At 39.2% G+C, this 13,247-nt stretch overlaps 1 protein-coding gene across 15 annotated transcripts in view; it reads right to left on the bottom strand.

The window, feature by feature from the left end:
• TRIP12 (thyroid hormone receptor interactor 12) overlaps positions 1–13,247 on the bottom strand; it is a 79,794-nt gene that overhangs the window by 24,625 nt on the left and 41,922 nt on the right. For 14 of the 15 annotated variants that reach the window (XM_077785657.2, XM_085587714.1, XM_021536973.4 and 11 more), the window contains 11 exons: positions 8,567–8,672; positions 7,148–7,284; positions 6,154–6,237; positions 4,723–4,818; positions 3,594–3,742; positions 3,250–3,285; positions 3,070–3,165; positions 2,550–2,642; positions 2,249–2,410; positions 600–668; positions 338–503 (listed from right to left, as the gene is read on the bottom strand). In XM_077785657.2, the coding sequence (XP_077641783.1) occupies positions 338–503; positions 600–668; positions 2,249–2,410; positions 2,550–2,642; positions 3,070–3,165; positions 3,250–3,285; positions 3,594–3,742; positions 4,723–4,818; positions 6,154–6,237; positions 7,148–7,284; positions 8,567–8,672 (1,194 nt within the window). The remainder of the gene's footprint in view (positions 1–337; positions 504–599; positions 669–2,248; positions 2,411–2,549; positions 2,643–3,069; positions 3,166–3,249; positions 3,286–3,593; positions 3,743–4,722; positions 4,819–6,153; positions 6,238–7,147; positions 7,285–8,566; positions 8,673–13,247) is intronic. The other variant, XM_021536974.4, reaches the window with a different exon arrangement.

Here is a 13,247-nt window from a genome sequence, read left to right on the forward strand (position 1 = left end):
TAGAAAAAGTACTTAAAGCACATTGTTCCCCCACATGGTAACAACTAAGAAAATTATTCAGCTTGTCTTGGAACGAGAATAGTTTGTGCAGCCAATTCAGACTCAAAATTAGATGAGCACTGCAATGACAACAGCTAGGACTAGGAAAAAGGATAAAAACTCCTCTGGACAAAAGCTATCAACAAGTTTAACTCAACTTTTTATCTCAGAGGAAACACAGTAAGAGAAAAGTTGAAAGAACAGACTATTTATATAATCAAAAGTGCATGGAGGTCCATACTGACTGTAAGCATTAACATGAACAGGCCCCCTAGAACATGGAAGAGTAAGAACTCACTTTGCTTCATAAGCTGGACTGCAAGTGTGGGGCAGTTGGAGCACATCAGGGAGAACATGCGCACCACCATGATGAACATTCCTGAGCTCAGGATAGGAGGCGTCACAACCAAGAGCTGCTGGATATTTGTTAACAAGTCCTTGGAAGCAACCTGCTGCAGCAAGTTCTTCAAGGAGGAAACAACAAAATGGGAACCATTAGCCGTCAAGAGAAACAGGGTTGGTGGAGAAGAAAGCAGAAATGCACCCCCATCCACTCTTACCTCTTCATGCTGGAAGTTGTCCACTAGCCGAGCAAAACACAGACAAGTGCTTTCAACAGACTTTTTGTCCTGTTATAAGAAAGTTTTGTTAAAATTGAAATATTTTAACTTGCATTACATGCTGTCATTTTGAGGCATTCATAAAATTTCTCCAAAAGGGCCAGTCTAATCACATTTTACAGAACATTACAGCTCTGACTTTTAAACACACTGACAGTCTAAACTGACCTCCTGACACAGCTGTGCTTCCTACATATTCCCTGGGAATACACCCCCCTACTCGCAACACAAACACCTTTAGGGACCTTTAGAGATTAATAAATTGGTCTATAATTGTCTTTCTGGATTCTGCAAGGAGGAAACAATAGGGAAAAGCTGAAGTAACAGGAGTTATAAGGTAATAAGCAGGAGTGAAGGATACTGTTCTACAGACTACATGAAGCCTGATTTTGATATTATGCAGCACAGACAACACAGCAAATTCAAAGACACAATAAAGACTACCCTAAAAATAGATCTAGTTAAAAGTTCAATGAAATGCTCAAAAAAGTTCACCTGAACATAAAACACTAACTGTAAGGGTAGCTCACCACTGGAAGAGGTTAGCCTGAGAGATTAAGTCTCCTTTCTTAGAGATACTTAAAAACAGAAAGAAACATCATCTGGATATGCTCCTGGGCAATCTGCTCTAGCTCAACTTGAAAGGGAACTAGGACTAGGTAACAAGGCTCTCTTTCAACCTCAACTATTCTGTTAAGAGTTAACTCAGGATTCTTTTCCAGAAAATTTCCACTTCAAAATTTCTTGAAATCTTACTTTGGTGGGTTGTAGCTTCTCTTCAGAGATCAGGATCAGTACTTGTCCCTACTACTGGTGAGAATGGTGCTTCCTGTTTCTAGAGTACAATCTAAAGCTGTCATTTGGCTTCTTAGAAGCTGCCTCAAAGATTCAAGCAGTCTTTCAGCAAGATGATGTAGGCAAAATTAAGAACAGCATAAGAATACACAAAACCGTTACCTGGAAGCTTCCAATTTGTTGCATTTGTTAACAAACAAAATATTTCTCCTTTTTCACCTTTTTAACAGGGATCTGACAACCAAGCTGATCACCAGAAATCTCTTTTAGTGCATCAGTTATTCTAAGTGCTCATTTATAAACACAACAGTACTGCAGGATATGTAGCCCTTAGGAGCCCCTTGATTTCAGATTCATAACTTCCAACTATTGTACAAAAGGAGGAACTTTTTGAAATGCCATAAAGCACAAACCCACAAAAATTGAAACTGAAGGAGTTCTGATTTAAAGTGGGAGAGAATGTTGCAACCCATCTGTTAAGAAAAAATAAAACCAGTAATGCTACTGGACTTCCCCTTACTGATGTCCTTGTTCTTATAAGGACTATAAAACCATTACTCATGCTTTGAGTTAAAGCACTCTATTTGTCTTGTTTTATAAAATGTGACACTTACAGAACCAGAGAAGGTCCATATGTACATTGGTATATCACAACCTGACAGTATGGAAACTTGAAGTCAATCATCACCTTGCAAATGCAAATAATGCACAGCAAAGAACCAAGTATATGGAGACATCTTTAAACTGTTTTCAGACCAAAATCAAAATATTCCATTTTTTTAACAGCTTCTTACCTGATGGGTTAATCTTTGTGTTAGCAGTGGCAAAGAGTCTGCTACAAAGTGAAACTCATCAGGTGTTATACTCTGGCAGCAGTTGGCAGCAATAGCTAGTGCATTCCTTTGTGCATTTATACTGAAGAATTCCAGATACAGCAAACAGTCTGCCAACCCACCCTACAACAAAACAAACAAACATTTTCAGTCTCAGTACTGCTGAAGTTGAAGAAAGTTGTTTTCTTATTTCATCTCCACAGAAGATCACCAAGATGTAGAGCTGGCAGAGGCAAACCTGCCTTTTTTTGGTTTTACTTACTGCCTGTAGAATAGCTTTACTGTGCCTGCGTGACAACATCTCCAGGGCTGTAAGCGCCTGCTCTGCCACATCAATGCACTGGATAACTTGCAGCTACAAGAAAACAAAAAGCTTGTATATCAACTTCTAAACTGATTTTCAGAAATAATCATCTTGATTAACACTCTGACATACAGCCTTTACTAAGACATACATGCTAATGAAGCCAACTCTGACCAAGCCTGACAGTTTAAGGCTACTTCAGCCATGGAGCGACTCCAAGGGGCAACAGCTCATTTATTTACGCATTTTGTATGTCTGCTACACCAATCCAAGAAAACCTCAGTGAAGGAGAGAGCACTTTTCAGTAGGGGTGGGAGCAAAGATTAGACCTGGCTTTAGAAGCTTCTCATGCAATTTGTATTATCTTGTAACTTTATCTTGTAATGAAAAGAAACCCCTATCTTAATGGCATTTCCTAAAGTTAAAATAAACTATATAATCCCCTCATGCTGTTTTTTTTTCAGTGTTTTCATTTTACCTTTTCCAAGAAGACAGGAATTGCATCTACCACTACAGCAGATGATCTGGGAAGTGCTTCCATCATGTATGTTAAGGCCCGACATGCATGATTCATCTATTAAATATACAGATATTTGATTTTAAGTTCCAATAACATTTTAATATTGCAAAAGCTCCTTAAATATTACAAACTACTTACAATGTCAAAATTGTGCTCCATCTGCAGCAGTGTTATCTGTTTAAAAAAAAGATATTGTTTGTTTAGGAAAATGTATCTAGATATCATCATAAAAAGGGTACAAATCACTACTGTAGCTTTTGACTCAGGATTTTCAATGTTAGTAAGAATTCCGAAAGAAACACTGCCTATTCTTGAGCTATTAAAAAATTAATAGACTACCAAAATTTAGCAAAACATCCTCTCAAAACCAAGACAGATACATACACACAAAGATGACAATATAAATAGTGATTATTTAATATAATCAAAACATTGAGTGAAATATTATATCCTCCAACAGAAATCTGAGATTAAATCTTTACCAAAGCTGGTACAACACTCTTGACTGGAAATCCTCCTAATGTTTCTTCATTTCCCATAACCAACAGCTGGCACATCTCAATCACTGCCTGTAGTTGCTGACTTTCATCAGTGGCTTGGAGACCTTGTAAAAGCTGCTGAGCTTTAGAACCTAGATATCCAGAAAAAAAATTAGGAAAAAAGGTATTAGAAAGTGTTCAAGGGATCTGTTATGCTATACTTCTGCCAGAGTGGAAGACCAGAGATAGTTTGTTTTCCTCTGTATTTGTAGTTTCATTTCCTTTCCCTGTCATAAAAAGGGGGAATAGGGAAGGGAGACAAAATCTCACTGTTGGCTGCCTTTCCAGTGCAGACTGGTCAGCACAGGGAGTCCGCCACACTGCTCAGCACAGCCATCTTGCCAACCTACAGCAGGTGCCAGAACCCAAACCATCCCACCTTTGTGCAGCAAAGGACTTTGCAACATCCCCCAGTTAATACAGCACATGGAGCACCCATGAGACCCCATCCTCTTCTTGGCATGCAGTGTAACAGGCTGCCTCTGGCTCTCCTGGGAAGCCAGGCTTGGACTGGAAGGTGCACATCTCATCCAGCTGCATAGCGCAGACCTGGTGCAACAAGTCTAAGGACCCACGTTCTCACTGACACCACGACTGAAGGAAATCCATTCTGTCTGAAACCTAAGACACTTTTGAAACTAAAACCAATGTAACTTAGAACTAACATCTACTAACTGTTGTAAAACTAGCTTAAGCATTTGTTTAAAGCTAGCAAAAAACCCAAGGGGGTTGGAGAGGTCTTTTGTTAAGCAGCCCATCATGCAAAAGAAAAATATAAGGAAGGGGTAAAAAGGCAAGAACCCTCCCTTCCCCACCTAGAAGGGAACATTGAGATGCCCCAAAAAAGAAAAGCAAAGAAATATAGCTAAGGCAAATTTTTCTTCCTTAAAGGAAGACAAGCAAATGAAAATTCTTGACAGGTGGTCTAGCACTATCATGACATACAAGTCTCCAACATGTACAATACTATATTAAACTATGAAGCTCATACAAATATTAGATTTACTATTGGCTGAATTCTACTAGTCTGGAAGTGGAAAGAATTAAGTCAAATTAGACAAACTTTGCTTACTAGCTCCACTTCCAATTGTCCTGTGGAAGAGCTGCGACATCCGAGGACCAAGAGGGCCAAACAGGTGAGGAGGAAGACCCCTAGCCTCTAATAGAGCTAAAAGCAAACAGAGGATAACAGCCATTGTCAAAGCTTCTATGTATATTTTAAAAAGCTTAAATTCCGTGATGTTATCATTTAAGACTACTAGAATGTTGATACTTTAAGAGTTAAGAATTAGATGATTGCAGCTACCTTGATTTTGAAAAAACACCAAAAGATGACCTTATAGGAACAAGTAACTAATTTTTGTTTGTGTCAGAGCAGTAAGGTCCTTTCTGAAGTTACCTGCTGAGTTTGCACAGCTGTGTGTATTCTTGTCTACTAAACTGTTTTAAACCTAGAGCCAGAGCAGCAGATACATCAGGCTGTCATTTCAAATCTGAACTCAAACTACACAGGATAGGTTAAGGTTATCTTCATTTTCAGGACCTGCATGCACTACTACTGTGAAAAAAATGGCACTGAAAAAGAGGTTCAACAGCTTTATTCAACAGCTGATGAGCAGCAGAGGGAAAAACTCTGGTATGTATTAGCAGGTTTCTTTTTTGATTGATTTTCAACACTTTACAGTACTGCTTACTTAAGCTAAACTAAGTGGGTGATTCTGGTTTTTATTGTAGCAGCCATGACTATTGCTGATCAATAAAATAATAAATAGTGAAAACCAATTTAGCCCAATGCATACCTATACTTACTGAGAACTATAAGTAAGTGAACTGATACTGACAGCACTCCCACATTAAATATCCATATTAACAAAAACCTGTCATTTGCAAGGGTGATCATGATCTCAGGACCCCCTGCAATGTAGCAGCAAAATCATTAGACCAGTTGCAGGACATGCATACTGAGTTTATACCTGTCATACTCTCTGGTTTTGTGAGACCAGGCTCCTTTAGCCCAAGCACAAAAGCAAGCATTTTAAGAACATTCAGACTTTTTTTGGTCAAAGCTTATAGCAACATGGGTATCAATGACAAGCACCAAAAAAAAAAGTTATCCAAAAGCAGGCAGAATATAGTAGGCCTAACCTACTCTCTAAACTTAAAACATGCTGGCAAAGAGTATGTTCATATTTGCGCTTACACACTTAACAGGACTAAGTTCTCAGTTCTCCCCCACCCCCCTCCTAGAAAATCATCAGTAGTAGGGTATTACACACCATTTAAATGAATAAAGACACTATCCCACCCCCACTCCGGACATCCTTGCATATTTTGTGAATTAAGGCTTGTAAATCCGTACTTCAGAATTACTGTGAGCAAAAACACATTCACAGACAATGAAACAAAATACAGCCTTCCCACTTGAATGTCATACCAAATTTGTGTAGGTATGATTATTTATAGGCTAACAACCAAAAAAGTAAATTAGTGAAAACTTTTATACCTTGTAGTCTTCCCATCTCAGAATCATCTGACTCACTTTCTCCAGAAGTTGTCATACCTACAGCTCCAGCAACAGAACTAGAAGCTAAAGGAACAATAAAAGATTAATAAAAATTACAGTGTCTTTAAAGCCACAAAACTCACATCCAAAAAAGGCTGTGCCATCAAAAGCACACCCTGCATTTAGTGCTGCCACCAGCAAACTCCTGTAAAACTTCCAATTTAAAACAGAGCAGTTTAGAGGACTAGTATTTTCCAAAAGCTGAAATGAATGACTTTACCAACACAAGATAATAAAAAAAAAATACGGCTAAGTCCATAAAATTAAGTTTCAGACATATTTACCTGCATCCTTAATAAATGTGTACTTTTCTTAATTGAGGATTATGCTATACTTAGTTTCCATTACTGCTTTCTATACTGATTTAGCCACCTCTAAGCATAGAATGTTTAATATTTTCCACCATTTAGCATAATCACTGCATAGTTCCTCTGAACTCGCTAATTAGGACCAGATGATAAAGTTATCATCTAACAGAACTGTGCAAATAACAGCATCCAACTGGTCACAAATTGCTCCAGTAACATATGCTTACAAATTCAACAGAAAATTCATAGAACATATGAGTAGTTTCAGAGCTTTTACAGGTAATGTGTGCCTTCTGTATTCTGAACACCTTGATGTCCTTTCAGTTGATGATATTTATGTAGCATCAGCTGAAGCTACTTTTCTTAAAAGTAGCAGAAGCTTAATAGCTAACATCTGGATTACTGGATATAGTCTGGATACTACAAAAAAGCATAAACATAGCAAACAGCAAAAACAAAAAATCATGCACTAATGTAAGTATTCCTCTCACTCAAAAACTGTCCAGCATTATTTACCACCTTAAATAATTTCTCTTTAGAACTTAATCCATTTGACTGTTTTTAAATGCAAGTAATTTTATACTAGCAACTATGCCAAAAACTCGTCAGATGGAATTCCTTCTTACCTGCAGCTCCCTGGGGAGGCTCATCTGTCCGTGCAGCTGAAGAGTTAACTCCATCCTGGTTGTTGTCAGGATCAGCCATCTTCTCCTGTCGGCGAGCTTCAGCTGCTCCTCTTTTGCCCAGGCCAGAGCCTCGCCGACTAAAGGTTCAAAAAACAAAGTTTCAGACCTTGTGAACTAAGATAAGAGATTTATTAGTATAAGTCTACTAAAGACTACATGTTTATGTACGTCACTGCCACAACATTGCACAAGCGAGCAATTTGTGGAAGAATCAATCTTCATAAAATTATCAAACTTTTCTGTACACTCCCTGCCTTGCACCATGGCAGTGATTTGTTTACATTAAGGCATTACAGACAGGTCCTTACATGAAACATTTCAAGACAAGGCAGTGTACTAAAATATAACAGCAAAAATGAGCAAGCCTAAAGTGACTGTTAGTTATAAATCATATACAAATTTGAGAAAGCCAATGATTGAGTAATCGTCTTTAGAGGAAGTTCTGAACTACTGAAAGCAAGAAGAGGACTCTGACATTCAGCTTGGTTTTCAGAGTCAGAACAAGTTTGAAAGGATGAGCCTATTTAGATTTGCAATTTTAAACAGTACAGCCTCCATCACTACAAATACATTTGACTTCAAAGTAAACAGTCAAATTCAAATACACACTGACAACAAAATCAAGACTTCAGAAGTGGTTTTTTAATAGTGTGGAAGAGGGAAAAGAGGATGTGCTAGAAGTACTAAACAGTCTAGGCATAAGAACAAAAATAAAGCTTGTTAAGGCCTCCTACATTTAGCCCCACAATATATGCAACTACAAAAGTTTATTGCATCACAGGATACATTAACTCTCCCCTCCCATTTAATCTACCAGCTGTCTAAAATTACTAATTCAGAACTACTTCTCCTCCTACTTCTACTACCAAGTAGTACATTAAGTACTTAGATGCAGTTCAGATGAAACTGCTGGCAAGCTGAGTCAGCTTAACAGTGCACCCTATTAAAACTGAATCCTGTATGGTACCATGAAGTCTTATTTTTCAAAACAATTATCTCTTTCACTATTCATGACAGACAGTAGTCCAGCACTATTGTCTGTGTTAAGTAAGCAGTTCAGCACTACTGGCTGTGTTCTTAAACACCTTTCTAAGGACAGTATTACTTAGGTTGTGATACTGGCTTTGGCTGTTTCTCTTCCTCCACCTCCACAGCTGAGGGACTTACTGGAAGTCTGATGGTGACAAATTCTATGTGCTATCCATAACACCGATGTACAGAGTAAACCAGCAGACCTGAAAAGCTACAGCTATATTTACAACAGCCAAGTCAGAGACAGCCAAGGCAAATTTTCATGTATGGAAATTACATGAATACCAACTCACTGTAGTAATCAAGTTTCCTTTCTGTAAGTTTTACCTGGTGCTAGCACAGGAGCCCGTGGTCTTTTGCCGTGTGCTCCGCCGTAAACTGGGGAGCTCAGCAGGTGGTGATTCACTGCGCTTCTTTGTAGATTTTCTTAGACCTATGCAATACGTAAAGAATTTAGAGTACATCAGTCTTTAAATACACAGCAATTCTACAAATAAATTAAACTTTTGTGTACAGGAAACCTCTGTGTAGAAGAGCAGCTTCTACATAAGAAAACACAGTAAGTCCACATCAATTTTAGTCAGCTTACACTGAACTACCAGAAAAAGGTTCAGACATTTACTTTTACTCATTGACTTAAGTAATGTTCAACTCCAAGATTTTATGTAGGCACCTTTTACTAAACTATATACTACAGCTATCAATCATCTTTCTCATGCTAAACAAGTATAACATAATGGGATAAAAGTGTATTATTTCTACATTCCAACAATTAAAAGATGCTTTAGTCTTAAACAGAAAAAAAGAAACTACATTTCAAGAGGGAAGGCAGTAGTGGTCACAATCTCAAATTTTAGTCAATTTTATTCAAACTAATATGGCTTTAAAATAACTGTCTTCAAGCACTGTCATTGCTGAGATCTATCCCATATATAGATAGATGTATATAACCCATTTGTGTTCCTATTTCATCTACAGCCCTTCAGCCCCTCTTACTGTCATAAGGCCATCCTTGATGTAAATAAGTAAGCACATCTTCATGGCTTTGGAAAAGGAGTTCCAGTGTTTAATTTACAAGCATTTTCACTGTTGAAAACTGATCCAATTGGTAACAATTTGCTCTAGGTGACGAAGCCATTGTTATGGTAAAATCCCACCACAGAACCAAGTTAAACACACAAAAACCCCATACAATGTAACATTCTCAGATGATTCTTGAAATAGCCAATGGCAGCTTTCAAAGCACAAAACTGATAATTTAGGGTAAAAATCAAAAATTTTATCAGTCCAGTTTGACATTGCAGTGACCGCATCCACACACCTCCACAGTAAATAAATATAATAGAAGAGAACATTGCAACATTGAATTCAGTCATATTATTACTAGAACAGATGTAAACGATTTTGAAAAGTTATATCACTGCTCCCTCTTCTGGCAACAAAGCAGAAATTAAACACACACAAGCATGCAATGCATTTGAGTTCAGAAGTTATCAAACTAGCTACTATTTCCTTAATCCTAAAATATTCCAGGAATGTAGAGTTGTGGTACTGAGGGATGAAATGATAACCATGCAGCTTCTGACTGGATATTTAACAGAAAAGTGATCTATAAAACTACTACTGATCTGGCTAATAGCATGTCCTTTCAAGCACCACAGCATATTTGATCCAGAAACAATGCTGTATGCAGTTAGGTCTATGAAGATGAAGGTTAATCTGATATTCATGTATTTACCACACATTTGGCTTAGCAACTCAAGAAATTTTGCAACCTTAAGAAAAGAACAATGTTCTGTATTTAAAAGCCACCAAGCACTGAACTGAAGCAGGCCAATCACTTGAATTTCCACATGGTCTGTACATATAGAGCATATGTAACTTTTGAATATTCAGAAAGTAGCAGCATTTTTACTACATATGCTTCAAAACCAACAATGTAAGCTGAAGTTACCGCTACACAATGACTCAAATCTTACTTACATGTAGTATACATAGTACTGCGGGGGAGGGGAATGGGACAGATGTGACAGGAGAAAACATGTTGTAAGGTAGAGATACAAGACAAAACTCATTTGAAATGGTTGCAGCAGGATCCCATGCCATAGCTACACTTCTCAAGTACTCAGAAGTACAATGACACATCGACATTCCCCTCAGAGCTGGTTGTATTTTACACTAGAAAATGCATTCTTCAACTGGCACTAGATATAGCACTGCTACTCCACAGGTAAAATGTGTTTGCCCCATTGAGTTCAGAGATACACTTTCTCATATAGAGCACATATGGAAAACTAGGTTACTCAGTTCCTGTAACACTGTAGTGAAATTCTAAGTGAAATGGACTTTTATATTAGAAGAATAAAATAATTACGTTGATACAGCGGAGTTCACTGGGGAAAAAAGACATTTTCATCCTTTATGTCAGCACACCATTTACTACTTCAAATCTGTGGGTAGTCATTTGCAAGTAGTCAAACCTAAACTAGGTAACTTAGCTAGTAAGAGGCTATAACATATTAGCTTAGTAAGAGGCTACTGATGAGACACCACATATCCACTGTAAGTGAAGGTTGACTTAGCTTGTATCAAAACAGGATTTCTGCTAAGGGCAAGAGTTTCACAGAGCAGCAGAGCCAGCTTAACAGCTAATTGTTGTTTAAAAATATGGCCCATCCATCTCTTATTTTCCTCAGATCAATTCCAAGACCTATAAAATACACACCCAGCACAATTTCTTGTCGTATTATTCTGCCAGTTTGGTGAGCTGAACTTACTTAAGGGTAAGATGAGCACAGACACCATCAAGCAATAGAGCAAAGATGCAATAAAACAGGTTGTCTTTTTCCACAAGTGGCATTAAATTAGCTGAGCCGTCTCTTTAAACTGAACTACTTCAGAGGGTTGTAGAGAATGTAGTTACCCAGTTACTGCTTGGTGGATGAGCTGCAGAATATATCACACCTTGAGCATCCAGAAACACCAAGCACATTTTCTCCTACTGCTCAAGAATGTTCTACTTTCTATGTTTTCTGTGTTTTTCTTTTCCCAAGTCTTTATTTTTCTGTCTCTGAGCATCTACCAGGGTACAACTGAGCTTCCACCACCCCCTGTTTATTTTAAAGGCTAAAAGAGAAAGTGAAGAAAGTCTTCTCACAGCATGTTCCCTTCCTGGTGTTCAGTGCCGCTCCGCCCTTCAGAAGTCTTCTTAATCGACATTAAGTCAATCTTACCATCTGCAACTTCTGCAAATCCTTCAAGTCTTCCCAATACCATAACTTCAGGACCACTAATCTCTTCAGACTGAGCCCACTTCCTTTCATTCACATTGCCATTAAAATTTGGGACAGCCAGCACAGCCTCTAAACTGAAGTCCTGTGTCTTTAGGAGTTGTAGGAGGCTGAAAGTAGCAAGTATTCACCAGTAAACAAAGCAAAACCAGCGTTCAGGCAAATGAGATTAAAGATGCCCTGTGGAGCATGATGGAGGAAAGCACCAGTCACACTGTCAGAGACAGACACCAAGGACTCTCAGAGGAATTGGTCTGATGCTCATTTCCAGAAGTCATTTACTCAGCACTATTTCTGTAATACATACAGCAATTGTCACAGACAGGTTGGGGCTGAAGCGACCTTCAGACATCATCCAACCCCACTGCTACAAGCGAGTTCACTGGTCATGTCCAGACACATTTTGAGGATCTCCACAAAAGCAGACTCCACTGTCTGTCTGGGCAGCCTGTTCTACTACTCTGCCATCCTCAATGAGGTTTTTCCTCTTATTCAGTGGAACTTCCTGTATTCAGCTTGTCCTCTGCTGTTCATCCTGGTGCTGGGCACCACTAAAAAGAGAGCCTGGCCCCAGTTTCTTGACAACCACCCCTGAAGTATTTGTATGCACTGGTAAGTCATCTTTTCTCTAGGCTAAACAGGCACAGATATCTCAGCCTTTCCTCACAAGAGATGGTCCAGTCCCATTATTACCTTCATAGCTCTCCACTGGACCTTTTCAGTAGTTCCTTGTCTTCCGTGAACTGGGGAGACCAGAACTGGATACAGCACTCCAGGTGGGGCCTCATGAAGGCAGAGCAGAGGAGCAAGATCAAGTTCATTGATCCTGAAGAAGTGGTCTTCCTAACACATCCCAGAATTTTGTTTGCCATCTTAGCCAAAAGACCTCACTGCTGGCTCATGCACTGCCTGTTCTCGAGCAGGCATGCCCAGGGCACCCAGGTCCTTCTCCCCAGAGCTGCTTTTCAGCAGGTCAGCTCCTAACCTGCACCAATGTGTGACCCTGCATTTGCCTTTGAACTTTAGGTTCCTCTCCACCCAACTCTGCAGCTTCTCCAGGTTTAGCTGAATGGCAGCCACACCTCTCACTTTTGTATCATCAAATTGCTGAGGGTGCACTCTGTCCCCTTATCCAGGTCATTGATGAACCAGTAAAACAGGAATGAACCCAATACTGACTCATTGCCAGCTACACACCTCCAACTGGACACTGTTGCTGATCACAACCTCTGAACTCTGCCATTCAGTCAGCTCTCAACCCAGCCCATTGTCATTCACTTCACCCACTGAGCTTCCTGAGCTACAAGGATGCTACAGGAGACAAGAGTTAAAAGCCTTGCTGAAGTCAAGACAGACAACATCCACTGCTCTCCCTTCATCTACTCAGTCTGCTGTGATGGAATGGCTATCAGTCTAGTTAAGCATTATTTTGCCTCAGTGAATCCATGTTGACTACTACTGATAACCTCATTTTACTTCACAATGCAGGATGAGCTCTATCATCATCTTTCCACGGCTGGAGTTGAGGCTGACCAGACTACAGTTCCCTGGGTCCTCTTCCTTGCCCTTTCTGAAGTGACACTGGCTTTCCTCAGGCATCTCTGCTGTTCTCCATGACCTTTCCAAGATGATGGAGAATGGCTTAGAAGTAACATCTGCCAGCTCCTTCAACATATGTACATGCATCCCATCAGAGCCCATAGATTCATGGGTGTCAA

Source organism: Lonchura striata, chromosome 9 (assembly GCF_050655825.1).
Source record: "Lonchura striata isolate lonStrDom1 chromosome 9, ASM5065582v1, whole genome shotgun sequence".
Lineage (NCBI taxonomy): Eukaryota > Metazoa > Chordata > Aves > Passeriformes > Estrildidae > Lonchura > Lonchura striata.